The 17,524-nt window shown below is 41.5% G+C and overlaps 1 protein-coding gene across 1 annotated transcript; it reads right to left on the minus strand.

Moving 5' to 3' along the window:
- Nucleotides 1-646: 646 nt before the first annotated feature.
- Nucleotides 647-15,869, minus strand: LOC115200164 (arginine/serine-rich coiled-coil protein 2). Its single transcript, XM_029762968.1, has 10 exons — nucleotides 15,743-15,869; nucleotides 10,655-10,811; nucleotides 10,372-10,412; nucleotides 5,981-6,150; nucleotides 5,744-5,860; nucleotides 5,450-5,569; nucleotides 2,121-2,200; nucleotides 1,761-2,026; nucleotides 1,441-1,530; nucleotides 647-1,345 (listed from the first exon to the last, which is right to left on the minus strand). Exons 1-10 carry the CDS (start codon nucleotides 15,746-15,748, stop codon nucleotides 1,160-1,162), a joined length of 1,233 nt encoding a protein of 410 aa, XP_029618828.1. The 5' UTR covers nucleotides 15,749-15,869; the 3' UTR covers nucleotides 647-1,159.
- Between the last annotated feature and the right edge of the window lie 1,655 nt (nucleotides 15,870-17,524).

Consider the following 17,524-nt stretch of genomic DNA (forward strand, 5'->3'; position numbering starts at 1 on the left):
TAATGAAAACTAAGTGGGGTCTGATTCTGACAGTTAAGTAATTGATATTCCATTCCAGATTAAATAACATGTCAACCTCTTCCATTGAGTAACACAGGAAAACAAGATCATGTAGGCTATGAAAAGACCAGTCAGTTCCTATTTCATCTGTTCCAACTCAGTAGTCTGTAATACACTGTTGTAGTGGATTCTGTTGTCGTTGCGCCTTCTACACCACGCTGTCTGTGTGGGTGGACCATTTCAGTTTGTCAGTGATGTGTATGCTGAGGAACTTGAAGCTTTCCACCTCCTACACTGCGGCCCCATCGATGTGGATAGGGGGTGCTCCCTCTGCTGTTTCCTGAAGTCCACAATCATCTCCTTTGTTTTGTTGACATTGAGTGAGGTTTTTCCTGGCACCACACTCCCAGAGCCCTCAGCCTACAGAGAGGCGTCTCATTGTTGGTAATCAAGCCTACTGTTGTGTCGTCTGCAAACTTGATTGAGTTGGAGGCGTGCTTGTCCATGCAGTCATGGGTACTAAGTCAATGCTGTACGCATCCTCTCTCAGCAAAAAGCCATTCAGAAATACGTGTTTGCTACACCCACAATTGTTTTTGTAGCTGTGTATAAAGCATTCATGGTCAAAACAAACACCAAGGACCACTTCTCAACACAAAGGGACTTTTATTTCAAGGACATTTGTAACACTTGTTCACTCCTTCCATGAAACCATCGGCTGCCTGTTAGACATCTTAGTAGTATGATCCACTCTTACATTTCCATTCAGTAGAAAGGAAACGGAAAGATGATATAATGACTACATTTTGAGATTATGATCTGAAGCCATTTGTAAAGACTCTTGGTAAATATGTAAACAGAATTATCACTTGATCTACCATTAAAAATGTATACAATTTGAGTAAAAAACAATATGCAATCACATTTCTAACAGAAGTGTAAATCTAGCCAGCATCACTCAAACTATTGCATCATTCTGAAAAGATGTACAGATTTCTTAACACTCAGTATCTATTTACATGGGAATGTTCCAAGATGTGAGATCGTTTCTAAATAATTTACAGATCCAATGCAACAACATCCATGCAAGCTTGAGTGCTAGCTATGAGGAGAGACCTATGAGGAAGAAAGCAAGAGCAAGCCAGTGCATGGTTTGAAATTAGATCGCGTCCATGCCCCGTGAGAATGAAGAGCCGAAGCCTAGTCCCATGCCTCTCTGAGTGTGGGTCTGGGACCTGGCCATCTCGTACTGAACGTCAAGGTTATGGAACATCTCCTCCTGCTGCTGCAAGGTCTTCAGGCCTTCGTCGTTGAGTGGCTTTGAGGTCTCACCTTCCTCTTCCCCCTGACAGGACAGACATCACAGTGTTAGAAATACAAGGCTCTGTGCAGCCTGGTACACACTCAAATGAGAAAATGAAAGGACTCAGTTATACATACTTTGATGCCCATCAGTTTACGAAATTTAACATTTTGGTCCTTATTTCCAAAGTTCAGCTTCTCCCACAACTCAGCTGTCTGGGACTTGTCCTTCAAAACCAAACAATTTGAATGTATTAGTAATTTGCAACAATCGAGCCACCATGAGTGGAGTTGCATTTTTTCCCGTAACGTTTTCTTTTCATTAAGTCACTAGTTGTACATTCCGGACATAACAAAGCACACTAAAGATAATCGTCCCCATCAGATAATAAACAGCGTAGACTTAATGCACAAAATGTTCTGTATTGCGTACAAGGAATTAAAAAATAAAATCTTACCCCTTCCTTCTTTCCCTGCCAGAGCTTCTTCCTTTTCTTCTCCTGCTCGGCAAACTTCAGGGGGTTGACAGCCGAGGGATTGTAATAGCTGGGCACAGCAATGCCAGTCTCTGCTAAGGTTTTGGCTTGTAGGGCTGCCATCTGCGCTGCCATGGCGATCTGGGGCGTGACCTGTGTCCCAGAGGCCAGGAGAGCTGCCACGTTGAGGACAGGGTGGGTAGCAGCTGCAGCAGCAACTACTGTGTCAGACAGTAGGGGGGCTGGCACTAAAAACAATACAAACAAAATAAAAAAAATAAAGAGGTTAGTGATCAGTTTAACTTTGAATTAGGTGCAATTGACAGCCGAGAAGTGTCTCACCTGCAGGTACCTCCTGATGCTGCTGTTTCTCCAACATCTCCTTTTCTTTCTGCTCTTGCAGTTTCTTTGCCCTTTCCAACCTGGAGATATAGAGAAAAGACAGTGAAGGGCGTTCATATTTGTCAGCTAGGCTTTGGGAACAGAATGATAGATTGTCCACCATCAAATAGAGATACTCAAGAAACAAATCATGAGCCCAACAGTTCCTTTAAGGGTGTTTTCACATATAGTCCTCATTAAAAGAATCTCTCAGTCCATACAAAAATGGTGTGGAAGAACTTGACTGACCTGCACAGAGCCCTGACCATAACCCCAGTAAACACCTTTGGGATGAATTGGAATGCTGACTGCTAACCAGGCCTAATCGCCCAACATCAATGCCCAACCTCACTAATGCTCGTGGCTGAATGGAAGCAAGTCCCCGCAGCAATGTTCCAACATTGCTTTGTTTAGAAAGGAACCAAGATCTTTTTCCAACATTCACTCAATATACTCAAGCCATTCAAATCAGAATGTGTTGTCGGACAGCTAAGATTTACCCACTTACATTTTGGAAGCTAATAGACTGCATTTAGTTAAAATATGAGACAATTGTAATTAGAAGATACTATTAACCCTGTCTAGAGTCTAAGCCGGGGGAGGGGGGGAATTGTTTTAAGACAATCATACCAAGGAACATTAAGCTATTTGATTTAAAATTTTAAGACCCCTTAAAAAGGTAACGGAAAATTAAAAAAATATTGGATGAAACATTGTATTTGGCATTACTGCTATTAGCCAATAAACGCATTGAATAACAGATTCACTACATGGAACAGTTAAAAAAGAATATCAACAGGAAGTTTGTTCTGAAGTGTCTGTCCTATATCTGAGATAAAGATCAGGAAACTTTTAATTACAATTGTTTTTTTTGTTTTTTTTTACATGTATTTATCCCCTATTTTAGGGACTAAACTATCTCCACATACAGTGCCTTCAGAAAGTATTCAGACCCCTTGACATTTTGTTACATTACAGCCATACTCTAAAATAGATTTTTTAAACTGTTCCTCAGCAATCTACACACAATAGCCCATAATGACAAATGTAAACGGGTTTAGACATTTTTGCAAATGTATAAGAGATGCCTTATTTACATAAGTATTAAGACCCTTTTCTATGACACTCAAAATTGAGCTCAGGTGCATCCCGTTTCAATTGATCATCCTTGAGATGTTTCTACAACTTGGAGTCCACCTGTGGTAAATTCAATTGATTGGACATGATTTGGAAAAGCAAACACCTGTCTAATTAAGGTCCCACAGTTGACAGTGCATGTCAGAGCAAAAACCATGCCATGAGGTCGAAGGAATTGTCTGTGAAGCTCCGAGACAGGATTGTGTCCAGGCACAGATCTGAGGAAAAGTAGCAAAAAATGTCTGCAGCATTGAAGGTCCTCAAGAACAGTGGCCTCCATCATTCTGGGTCAGGGAGGTGACCAAGAACCCGATGGTTACTCTGACAGAGTTCCTCTGTGGAGATGGTTGTCCCTCTGGAAGGTTCTCCCATCTCTGTAGCACTCAACCAATCAGGCCTTTATGGTAGAGTGGCCAGAAGGAAGCCCCTCCTCAGTAAAAGGCACATGAGAGCCCGCTTGGAGTTTGCCAAAAGGCACCTAAAGGACTTCCAGACCATGAGAACCCAGATTCTCTGGTCTGATGAAACCAAGATTGAACTTTTTGTTCAATCTCACGTCTGGAGGAAACCTGGCACCATCCCTATGGTGAAGCATGGTGGTGGCAGAATCATGCTGTGGGAATGTTTTTCAGTGGCAGGGACTGGTATACTAGTCAGGAACGAGGTAAAGATGAACGGAGCAAAGTACAGAGAGATCCTTGACGAAAACCTGCTCCAGAGCTCTCAGGACCTCAGACTGGGGCGAAGGTTCACCTTCCAAAAGGACAAAAGAGGAGTGGCTTCAGGGACAAGTCTCTGAATGTCCTTGAATGTCCCAGCCAGAGCCCGGACTTAAACCTGATCAAAAATCGCTGGAGAGACCCATCCAACCGGACAGAGCTTGAGAGGATCTGCAGAGAAGAATAGGAGAAAAATCGCCAAATACAGGTGTGCCAAGTTTGTAGTGTCATACCAAAAACGACTCGAGGCTGTAATTTCCTGCCAAAGGTGCCCGAACAAAGTACTGAGTAAAGGGTCTGAATACCTATGTAAACTGGTACCGGGGACCATCAAACGAGTCTTGTGAGTGTCCTAGAGCTAAACGGAGAACACCAGTGTTTTCTTGAGTCTTGGCTGTCAGAGGGGTCATATTGTCAGAGGGGTCATATTAGCAGAGGGGTCATATTAGCACGGATGCTACAGACAGATATTGGCAGAGGAAGCTGTACCGACTTCAGACAAGTCTTATGAGGGTTGTGGGCATCCTAGAGCAAAATGAATGCCATCGTGTTCGTGAGAGTCTCATCTTTCAATAGAGTGGTCATAACCGTTCGGACGCTACATACGTTTTTGTGAGAAGACCGATTTGAAATGTCTTATGGTCTGACAAACACCGCTCTAGCTCTGCCACCTTTCACCGCAGATGCGGAAGGGCGATATCAGCGGTTGATTGAGACACAGACCATGCAAAAAAACATCTCTCTAGCTTAAACAGACGGATTTTGATGGGGATTTTCTATTACGTTAATTTCATTTCCACGGGGCCGCGGAAGTTGTAGGCTAAGGTTTAACATGCAAATATTATTAGCAAGAGAATAACTGCAGACTAAATAATGATGTTACCTAAAATGTTACTACTGCCCCTTTAAGAGCTAGAATAGATTTGTACCCTATGTTAAGATTCTCACCAAATAGGTTGTCTTCTCACACTATTAAAACCCCACAATCAAACAGCTCTCTTAGCCTATAGATCACATATTCAAACAAATAACCTGAACAAATTTCTGTGCATTCTTGACAATCGCTAATCAATATCCAAAAACAGGACACTTTCCTGCGAACCTGCACATCACCAGCTCTTTTCTAGCACCAATGTGAGGGTTTATGGCAGGGGAAACAGTGTTGCAGTAGTCTAGTGTGGTGCCGGAATACTGACAAGCGAACCTAGGGAGCTTTGTGTTCACAATGGAACCGGGCCACGGAATTCAAGCAAACCGAACTCAGACCAACTCTCGAGATGGTCTCTGTTCGGTTTGAATCGGGGGGGCTCTTTTGAGAGGTACGAGTTCCTTTGGGGTGATCACACTGCACAAAATATTAAGCAAAACCACACTGATTTGACAAAAATTGTCTGAAGGGACCAAGTGTGAAAACACCCTAAGATGCTGCAGTACCTTCTGGCCAGGGCCTCTTGTGCGTCCATGGCAGTGTTTCTGCCCCGGAAAGCCTGGGGGCTCACAGACCTGCTACGACTCTTCTCTTTTCTGTGCACTTTCTCCTTCTTCTTCCGCTCCCTAGAGACATTATAGCATTTCAAGATCCACAGAAAGATATGCATTCAGTCACACAGAACACAATTTAAGAGACATGGTTACTAACTGACAAAGAGTGGCAAATTTGAGGCACACAAGAGTGGTTACTAAAGACAAACACAGAAAATGGTAGGGAGAGAAGCAAGCGAAACGCACCTGCTTTTGCTCCTGCGGCGGTGTTTGGTCTTTGAGCCCGACCGGGACCTGGCCCTCTTCTTCTTCTCCCGCGGGGAACGCGATCTCAGTTTGTCCCGACTTCTGCTGCGATGACGCCTAAAACCGGACAAAAATACATGTTTTATTCTTATAAAAGAAAACATGCAACTCACTCTACCCAGTTTACTGTGACCAATCTCAATACATCATGTAGCATCTCACTGAGCCTAGACCCACCTGTCGCATGAGTGTGACCTGGAGTGGCTCCGTCCCTTCTTGTCTTTGCGCCGGTGTCGCTCCTCCCCGTTCTCTGCAGAAAGTCTCTCCCTGCCCCTCTCAGTCTGCTCCGGCTGATCATCCTGCTTGCTGTGAGATTTTGGTGGCTTCTCAGAGTCCCTCCTTTGTGCCTGTTTTAAGAAGAAGGTGTCTCTTTCAGGAAAATAGTGCAACAAAGAGTTAGTACAACTGTTTGATACAGAAGATACCAAAGCATGTTGAGAGCTCATGCTCACTTCAGACATACATCCCCCTCATATTTAGAAAGACTGATCACCAGAAACCAAACATTTCTTTACAACATGACCGACCATGACCGGATATGTCAGAAGGGTAAATAGCTTGACGGAGCTACACTGTCAGTCCACTTTAACTGCTTGTTAAAATGTTGTTTTTTCCACTTTGAGTGCAACTTTTTTAACAAGGCAAGTCAGCTGAGAACAAATTCTTATTTACAATGGCGGCCTACCCCAGCCAAACCCAGACAACACTGGGCCAATTGGGAGTCCCATAGGGTGGGGCACAATCATGGCCGGTTGTAATACAGCCTGAAATCGAACCAGGGTCTGTAGTGACACCTCTAGCACTGAGATGCAGTGCCTTAAACGCTGGAGATAAATTTGATAATGAAATGCCCTCCAATGTACCAAGACACATACGTGCGACAAGTTGAAGTAGGTTTTGTCAAATCTACCACCTACTCAAGTGCACCAAGTACAGCCACTTCTACTTAGTTTTGTTTCAATCATATTATGGAAGGCACATGAATTAAACACCTTATATAGTACCCAAAACTCAATGTAGATTATCGTGGATCATCACCTCTGAGACAGCTTTAATACATATGTTTTAGTTCAGCACTTTATTCCCTCCCCAATCTACAAGTGCATGCAGCCAGGAAGATTAATGGTGGGCTCAGAATGAATTTGGATTAATAAGGTTACAGCCAGCAGACTTCTTTGACTTGAGCTTGAATTGAACCCAGTAATAGGCAATTGAACCCAGGAAAAGGCTAATGTTAATTTCCTTTATTTGCAATTATTTTCTAGGAGGCAAGTATAAGTTTGAATGGCTGATAGTTACCTGTCCGAGTAGTAGGCATATAATTTTGCTATGTCAGCAGCGTCTTCAGTTCAGTGTCTCTTCGTGCTTTAGCACGCTGAGTATGATTTATTGTAGAAATGTTATCATGTGATCTACACACAGGATTTATTTAAAAAAATAATCTCATATACAGTACCAGTCCAAAATTTGGACACACCTACTCATTCAAGGGTTTTTCTTTATTTTTACTATTGTCTACATTGTAGAATAATAGTGACGACATCAAAACTATGAAATAACACAGAGTCATGTAGTAACCAACAAAAGTAACCAAAAGTGTTAAACAATTCAAAATATATTTTTGAGATTCTTCAAAGTAGCCACCCTTTTCTTTGATGACAGCTTTGCACACTCTTGGCATTCTCTCAACCAGCTTCATGAGATAGTCACCTGGAATGCATTTCAATTAACAGGTGTGCCTTGTTAAAAGTTAATTTGTGGAATTTCTTTCCTTCTTAATGCATTTGAGCCAATCAGTTGTGTTGTGACAAGGTAGGGGGGTATACAGAAGATAGCCCTATTTGGTAAAATACCAAGTCCATATTATGGCAAGAACAGCTCAAACAAGCAAAGAGAAACGACAGTCCATCTTTACTTTAAGACACGGTCAATCAATTTGCAAAATTAATAACTTTTAAAGTTTCTTCAAGTGCAGTCGCAAAAAACATCAAGCGCTATGATGAAACTGGCTCATGAGGACCACCACAGGATTTTTATTTTAAAATGTAACCTTTACTTAACTAGGCAAGCCAGTTAAACTTTAGGGATATAGCCCCCTTTTTTTACATTTTTGCCTAAAATGACATACCCAAATCTAACTTCCTGTAGCTCAGGCCCTGAAGCAAGGATTTGCATATTCTTGGTACCATTTGAAAGGAAACACTTTGAAGTTTGTGGAAATGTGAATTGAATGTAGGAGAATAACATAATAGATCTGGTAGAAGAAAATACAACGATCTTTGAAATGCAACAGAAAGGTCCCAGTTTTAGACATCACTCTGGTTGTAATTCCGATGGTGTCCACAAGATGGCAGCAGTGTATGTGCAAAGTTTCAGACGGATAACTTGAAGTATGAGCGAACTACATGACATTTAGTGTGAAGTCACCCAGGTACATTTGGGCAAATCGTGAAGGAGACATTTGCATTCATATTACATTTTTCTGCAAGACTATTGTCAAATCTGTATACTTGGACTGATTCAGCTTTTCCAGTATTAGTAGCCATATTATAAGTTCAACATCTGCAAAACAACCAGTTTTCATAACTTCATAACTCTGAATATTCTTATAATTTTTGTCCAAAAGGAAAAGGCATGCTGTCGCACAAAGTTAGCAGTTACATTTTACGACAGATACAGGGTTTCCGGATACTCCCGTGAAGCCCAGCTTATTGGCCATCTAGCTAGCTTTGTTTGACCCCGATTGATGCTTATTTGACAAAGTTATAGTCGATCAAGTAAAGACCGCCCGCGTCATCGGCGTGCCATTTAGACATCGCTCTCTGACCAAATTTGGTGTCCTATAGAATTTTCTACACCCCTAATGATAGTGAAATCTGTTTACGTTCTAGGATCTCTGAGGAATACATACGAACGTGATTTGACTGGTTGAACCAACATTTAGGGTCAGATTTTCGCATTCCTTTCTTTGATAATTGAACGAGTGGAAATACAAAATCGATCGTGCATGCTAGATGGACCTTTTTAGGATATGAAAAATGATTTTATCTAACAAAACAACACTTCATGTTATCTCTGGGATGATAAATCAGAACAAGATTTCAGAATGTAAGTACACATTTCACCTTGAGGTGAATTTATCAAACTTATCGCGGTGAAAAAAAGTGTTTTGTTGTTAGGAGCTCTCCCCAAACAATAGCATGGCATTTTTTCGCAGTAATAGCTACTGTAAATTGGACAGTGCAGTTATATTAACAAGAATTTAAGCTTTCAGCCGACATTAGACACTTGTATGTACCGACATTTGTTGTTTCGCTGCATGATTTACAACTGTCCCGTTGACGGGACGCCTATCCCTAAGAAGTTTTAAGAACAAATTCTTATTTACAATGACGGCCTACCGGGGAACAGTGGGGTAACTGCCTTGTTCAGGGGCAGAACGACAGATTTTTACCTTGTCAGCTCAGGGATTCGATCCTGTAAACTTCCGGTTCCTGACCCAACGCTCTAACCACTAGGCTACCTGCCGCCCCAAAGGAAAGGAAGACCCAGAGTTACCTCTGCTGCAGAGTATAAGTTAATTAGAGTTAACTGCACCTCAGAATTCAGCCCAAATAAATGCTTTACAGAGGTAAACAAACACATCTCAACATCAACTGTTCAGAGACTGCGTGAATCAGGCCTTCATGATCAAATTGCTGCAAAGAAACCACTACTAAAGGACACCAATAATAACAAGAGACTTGCTTGGGCCAGGAAACACAACCAATGGACATTAGACCGGTGGAAATCTGTCCTTTGGTCTGATGAGTCCAAATTAGAAATGTTTGGTTCCAACCTCCGTGTCTTTGTGAGAAGCAGAGCAGGTGAACGGATGATCTCCGCATGTGTGAATGAGAGGGTTGGAGTGCTGCATCAGATGACCTGACCTCCACAATCACCCGACCTCTACCCAATTGAGATGGTGTGGGATGAGTTGGACCGCAGAGTGAAAGAAAAGCAGCCAACAAGTGATCAGCATATTTGGGAACTCCTTCAAGACTATTGGAAAAGCATTCCAGGTGAAGCTGGTTGAGAAAATGCGAAGTGTGTGCAAGGCTGTCAAAGGCAAAAGGTGGCTACTTTTAAGAATCTCAAATATATTTTGATTTGTTTAACACTTTTTTGGTTACTACATGATTCCATGTGAAATGTCATAGTTTTGATGTCTTCACTATTATTCTACAATGTAGAAAATAATAAAAATAAAAAACCTTGAATGAGTAGGTGTCCAAACTTTTGACTGGTACTGTATATATTCTTCACCATCTATGGCTACACTCAAGTGACCAAGGATAAATTAATGAGACATATCAAAATATATATATATATTTTTAAAACATGTCAGTTTTTCCATTTAAGTAATTCCATTAAGTCTCTTACTAAGCTTTGATTCAGGTTTCATTGCCTACAGTGTTGTTTGGTACTTACCATGGTCAACAAAAACAAAAAAGACACTATTGACATTCAAGATGGTGACAGTACTGCAGCCTACTTTTAGTTCACTAAAATTAACTAAGATTAGTTACCTCTTTGCTCCTGCTACGACTTCGTCTGTGCTTTTTGTCACCTGTAAAAGTAAAAATGATGAGAACAGTGACAATTCTACTGCACTATTAAATTAGGACTGACTCCAATGAGTCACCTGTAGTGCTTGACTATTTTGGACTGTTCAGCTGCTCTAAGCTTATGTCAAATCCAAATAACATGACCAGTTTCTGGGATGTGACCTACCAAGTGAACATAACAAAAATGTATTACCAAAACTACAAACATCATTCTGAGTTATCAAATTTTGTGCATTTAACTCACTTGATTTGCGTTTTCGGTCCCTGGAGTGTGACCTCGATCGTGAAGGATGGTGTTTGGAGCTTCTGGGTGATTTGGATGATTCCATAGTGTGTTTTCTTCTGTCCGTGTAAAGAGAGCCCATCAAGGGTAGCAGGTTGGTCGAGTCGGCATCACTTGCCTAAATTAAAGTAAACACACTGATCAACCTTACGGTTTATTTGTTCTTTAAGCAGCACTCCGGGAAGACAATGTTTCAGCACAAAACAGCATCCCAACCAGGACCAGTGGTGTAAAGTACTTGAGTAAAAACACTTTCAAGTAGTGATGCACCGATATGACATTTTTGGCCGATACCGATATCCAATATTTTCCTTGCCAAAAAAAATGATACCAGTAACCAATATTCAAAATTTTCACAGCCTTATAAGAATTCTAGTACAGTTAAACAGTTAACACACACACACACACACAGTGGTCTAAGGCACTGCATCTCTGTGCAAGAGGCGTCACTACAGTCCCTGGTTCAAATCCAGGCTGTTTCACACCTGGCTGTGATTGGGAGTCCCATAGGGCGGCACACAATTGGCCCAGCGTCGTCCGGGTTTGGCCGGGGTAGGTCATCATTGTAAATAAGAATTTGTTCTTAACTGACTTGCCTAGTTAAAGGTTACACACACACCACACTGACTAAAAAGTTATTTTGTTGGCATTTACGTATGTCCCTATTACCAGTAAAACATCATCAAAACAGATTTCTTTCACTTGCTGTGCTGTTTCGTTGTTCATTTCATCAGTCGTTTCATTCTCAACCAGGATTTCTAAGGAACACCGTTTGGGTCTTTGCGTGTCAAAAAAGATACAAATTAGGGTTACTTTAGATGACACCTAGCTATATAGTTAGCTAGCTAACTATATAGCTACTGAAACAGATTATGTCGTGTTATTTGGTGTGTAAGACAGTTCTTATTTGGTTAATGGTGGTTGGACCCATCTATGTGAAGCAAGCCACAATAAGGATTAGGCACAATAGTGGAATTTGCAGTTAGCCTTCAAAATAAAAGTATCGCATAATTCTACTATTTGTATTCATTTGCATCACTGTCAATGACATACTTTTATTTTGAAGGCTAACCGCAAATTCCACTATTGTGCCTAATCCTTATTGTGGCTAACTTCACAACACATAACCCGGTCCGGTCGAGCCTCAGTAGCCAGATGAAGCTAGCTGGCTGCTTATAACGTTAGCTTGGGAAACAGGGTTGGGTAGCTGGCTAGCTATTTATTTTCATGAACTGAAGATCACTTTCAATAGGCGAACAACAATACTTACAACCTTGCTAAGAATAATGAAAATGACTGCAGTTTCTATGGTCATGGTTTTCAGGCTGGTTGTATTGGTGATGGCTAGGTACCAAGCTAAAGCTAGCTACCCCAGAAGTTGCGGTCAAACAAATGATGCTTTATTACCAACGCGGTATTGTAAACACATCGTTCGTGGCTGGTGCTTGCGTGTTTTCTGACTTTTTTGTAAGGCTTTGACAGCGCTACTGTATTTTTTTTATACACACAAAGACCCAAATGGCGTTCCCTAGTATGCATGTCGTGAAGCTAATAGCAGTGACGCTATTACTGTGTAACTCCGGTAGGGCAACATCTGAAAAATAGCGCACTTGGCAGTGTGTCCCGGTGCTCGACCAGTCGGCGAAAGCCAACATCACCCACGACAGAGAACGGTTGATTGTCAAGGGCAATGAATTCCATTATCTTGGCTTTAATGGACTTTGCCTTTGAGTTGTCTCGCTGAAATGTTCTTACTCTTCCAAATGACTGCTCGATCCACACAGCAGACATTGTGTAGGCTAGGTCAGGAATGCTGTGTTGCACCTGTAGCGCAAAAAATGACGTTATTACGTCATGTACATACGTTATATAGGTATGCACGGTAGCTTGACATCGGTTTTTAACATCGGCGTTAAACTTAACATTGGCCGATACCGATGTTGGCATTTTTAGCTAATATCGGCCGATTCCGATATGTTCACTGATATATCATGCATCCCTACTTTAAAGTACTACTTAAGTAGTTTTTTGGGGTAGCTGTACTTTACTATTTATATATTTGAGAACTTTTACTAAACTACATTCCTAAAGAAAATTATTTACTTTTTACTCATTTTTTATTCATTTTCCCTGACACAAAAGTACTTGTTACATTTTGAATGCTTAACAGGACAGAAAATGGTCCAATTCGCACACTTATGAAGAAAACATCCCTGGTCATCCCTACTGCCTCTGATCTGGCAGACTCACTAAACACAAATGCTTTGCTTGTAAATAATGTCCGAGTGTTGGAGTGTGACCCTGGCTGTACGTTAAAAAAAAATTGTACCGTCTTGTTTGCTTAATGAGGAATTTTTTATTATTTGTACTTTTACTTTTGATAATTAAATATATTTGAGCAACTACATTTACTATTGATACTAAAGTATATTTAAAAATCAAATACTTTTAGTCAAGTGGTATTTTACTGGGTGACCTTCACTTGAGTAATTTTCTATTAAGGTATCTTTACTTTTACTCAGGTAGGAGAATAGAGTACTTTTTCCACCACTGACCGGCACCACTACGTTCTAGGGAAGATGAACGATGACTCAACCGGCTGTGTTATCCCACTGAGCTAAAGACATTAATTCAGAGGTCCAATTCAGAGGTCCAACACTAGTTTTCAGGTCTCAGGCAAGGTTACTCATCAGTCACATCAACTGGGCCCTTACACTGACTTTGATTTGCTTCAGATTGCCCAACATAAAATGCTGGTAGTAGCTATATCGCTAACGTAAGCTAATTGTCTCCAAAGTTACCAACCCTCCTCCTGGACAGCTACTGGGTATGCAGGCATTTGCACTAAGTCAACCTAACCAACACCTATTAAAGTACCTGATGGGCATCTGGTTAGATAAAAATGGAGGCTGCAAATGGCAAATCAACATAATTGCTAACATTAGCTAGCTAAGTTAATTAAGGGTGTTTTCACATAGTCAGTCCTCTTTAAAAGAATCAATCTCAGTCCTCTTCAAAGTGAACTCCGGGGTAAAAAAGAGCTAAAGAACTCCGTTCTCTTTGTATTCACACTGCCCTTGAATTTGAATGAGGACTCAGCTCTTTTGCCAGTTCACATATTTTGTGGTCCGAGTCCTCTTTGCATTCACATTGCTATTAGAAAGGAACCAAGATGTTTTTCCAATATTTACTCAATGTAGTGGGTTTTAACAAAGTGCAGGACAAGCCTTTCCATCAGAATGTGTGGGAGGAGGAGGAATAATGGCCATGAGCTGTTTTCCATGGTTCAGGCTAGGCCCCTTAGTTCCAGGGAAGGGAAATTAATGCTACAGCATACAATGACATTATAGACGATTCTGTGCTTCTAACTTTGTGGCAACAGTTTGGTGAAGGTCCTTTCCTGTTTCAGCATGACAATGCCCCCGTGCACAAATCGAGGTCCATACAAAAATGGTGTAGAAGAACTTGACTGACCTGCACAGAGCCCTGATCATAACATCAGTGAACACCTTTGGGATGAATTGGAACGCCGACTGCGAGCCAGGCCTAATCGCCCAACATCAATGCCCGACCTCACTAATGCCTGTAGCTGAATGGAAGCAAGTCCCCGCAGCCCATTTCAAAAATGTTATGGAGGATCAATATGATGTTGTCTGTGATTGTTTCTGTTGAATTGTGTCCTTGTTTTGAATGGTTTGAAATGTTCTTGTCTGTATGACTAAAACTGTACATGTCAACATGTTTACACAGGGCACAGCCGTAAAAAGAGATCCAGGTCTCAGTCTGTTTTCCCTGTTAAAATAAAGATTAAAAAAATAAAAATAATAATAATTATTATTATTATTCCAACATATAGTGGAAAGCCTTCCCATTAGAGTGGAGGCTGTTATAGAAGCAAAGGTGGGACCAACTCCATATTAATGGCCATGATTTTGGAATTAGCTTTTCGACAAGCAGGTGTTCACATACTTTTGGTAATGTAGTGTACCTACTTACATTATGGAAGCTAATAGATTGCATTTAGTTAAATGGTGAGACATAATTGTAATCAGAATATATTAATAAAATGAAATATTATTAGTAACAATAAATAGCAGAAGAATAACTGCAGATTAAATCATACTGTAATTTTAAATTGAACACCCAATGTAGACTACTGCCCTTAAGAGCTAGAATAGATTTTGTACCCTGTTGTGATTCTTAAAGCACGTTGTCTCCTATTCAAACCCCACAATCAAATAAACATTTTACCAAGCTCTCAGCCTTTAGATCACAAAATTGCAAACAAATAATCTTAACTAAAAACTCGACACATTTTGGAATTGCTATGCATCCTAAAATTTTTGGGGAATTGCTGACAATCCCCCCAAAAATATTCAAAACAGCACACGCTTTTTCCGCGAACCTGCACATCATAATTGTCTCTCTTTTTTAGCACCAATGTGAGGGGCTATGGCAGGGGAAACGGTGTTGCAGTAATCTAGTGTGTGGTGCTGGAATAATGACGAGCGAACCTAGGGCGTTGAGTGTTTACATTGCCCTAAAAAAAGGGAACCGAACCGAACTCAGACCACCTCTCGAGATGGTTTCAGATCGGTTCGGGGACTCGAGGGGTCTGAGTTCATTTGGAGCGTTCTCACTGCACAAACAATTAAAAGAACCGCACTGAGTTCACAAACATTGGCTGAAAGAGACCTTGTGTAAAAACACCCACACTAACGTTTGCTACCTAACGACGTTAGCTAGTTTGCAAACGACTGCGCAACTCAAGGTACATAGTTAACTAGCGAACGTTAAGTTATATAGCTAGTTAGGTAACTCGTTAACACTAACATAATCCGATAAAGTAGAATGTCCATGTATTTCCAAAATCAACGACAAAGCTACCAACTACTACTGCAACTAGCTACTGACGTTAACTCGCTAGGTTGTCGACATGGCTGCCACGGCAAAGACGCCATCTTGATTAAACAAAACATCTTTAAAACAGAAACAGCTAGCATAAATGATTATATGAAATCGATGGTAATGTATTTGGTGAACACTTACCGCCATGAGTCACTTAAAGAACCCCCGTAAAAAAGTAAATGTGAGTTGTTCTTTCTGTGCTGTCGTTGAGCTTCGTTCGGTATTCCAGCAAATTCCTCCCACTTCCAGGCCGTTCTGTTACAACAGAGAGCGGAAGTGGCGGAGTAAGAGGTTTTACTCCGACCAAAATTTGTCCACGACAATAAACCCATGAAGTGAGGATGTATGTATGTATGTATGTATGTATGTTGGTCAATAAGAGTGTCGAATTTGGTCAACAAACAATAATTGCTAATTTGCTGGATGAATCTTATTTTATAGAATATAAGTTTCGTAATGGTTCGTTTGTTACGAATGCACTGATATAAGTGGACGCACTTGGAAAAACGACTTTATATTGGAGTTTATCAGGTCAACACCAGCAAGGCATGGGGCCCTGACAGTATTCCAAGACACAATCTCAGCACGTGCAAATCAGCTGGCAGGCATATTCATGGTAATTTTCAACCTCTCCTTGTCCCCGTCTGTAATCCCCACATATTTTATGATGACCACAATCATTCCTGCTCTCCACACGGCCCTTACCCACCTAGATAAAAGGAATACCCATGTGAGAATGCTGTTCATCACCATTATCCCCTCCAAGCTCGTCACCAAGCTTAAGGCTCTGGATCTGAACACCTCCCTCTACAACTGGATCCTGGATTTCCTGACGATCTGACTCCAGGTGGTGAGGGTAGGCAACATCACCTCCACCACGCTGACCCTTAACATACGGTCCCCACAGGGGTGTGTTCTTAGCCCCCTCCTGTACTCCCTGTTCACCCACGACTGGGTGGCCACACATGACTCCACCACCATTATCAAGTTCACTAACGACACGATGGTGATAGGCTTGATCACCGGCGATGATGAGTCAGCCTACAGGGAGGAGGTCAGTGACCTGGCAGTGTGGTGCCAGAGCAACAACCTCTCCCTCAACGTCAGCAAGACCAAGGACCTTATCGTGGACTACAGGAAACGGGGGGGTCGAGCATGCCCCATCCACATCAAGGGGCAGCAGTTGAGCAGATAGACAGCTTCAAGTTCCTCGGTGACCAAATCCCTAAAGATGGTCCAAACACACACGCACAGTCGTGAAGAACGTGCGACAGTGACTCTTCCCTCTCAGGAGGTTGACAAAGTTTGGCATGGGCTCTCAAATCCTGAAAAGGTTCTATAGCTGTACCATTGATAGCATGTTGACTGGCTGCATTACTGCTTGCTATGGCAATAGCACCACCCTCGATCACATGGGGCTACAAAGGGTTTTGCGGATAGCCCAGTACATCACTGGGGCCGAGCACCCTGCCATCCAGGACCTCTATATCAGGCAGTGTGAAAAGAAGGCCCGGAAAATCGTCAAAGACCCCAACTACCCAAGCCATAGACTATTTTCTCTGCTGCCACACAGCAAGAGGTACCGGTGCATCAAGTCTGAAACGAACAGGATCTTGAACAGCTTCTATCCCCAAGCAATACGACTGATAAATATCGAACAAAATAGATACATGGACTGTTTACCTTTTTTCTTGATTGATCTTTTATTTCAATATTTGCACTGTCTCTATGCACTGTCACTCCAACACACACACAAACACCCACACCATTGTTTGTTCACTCACACATAATATGCACATACAGTGCATTCGCAAAGTATTAAGACCCCTTGACTTTTTCCACATTTTGTTACATTACAGCCTTATTCTAAAATGGATTAAATAAAAACAATTCCTCATCAAGCTACACACAATACCCCATAAT

The sequence above is a fragment of the Salmo trutta genome, chromosome 9 (genome assembly GCF_901001165.1).
Source record: "Salmo trutta chromosome 9, fSalTru1.1, whole genome shotgun sequence".
NCBI lineage: Eukaryota > Metazoa > Chordata > Actinopteri > Salmoniformes > Salmonidae > Salmo > Salmo trutta.

Bases quoted from the DNA above. Each gene is read 5' to 3' on its own strand.
- LOC115200164 (XM_029762968.1), bottom strand. The intron at 1,531-1,760 runs GTAAGATTTTAT...TTGGTTTTGAAG, and splicing joins GGCAGGGAAAGAAGGAAGGG to GACAAGTCCCAGACAGCTGA. The intron at 1,346-1,440 runs GTATGTATAACT...CTGTCCTGTCAG, and splicing joins GTAAACTGATGGGCATCAAA to GGGGAAGAGGAAGGTGAGAC.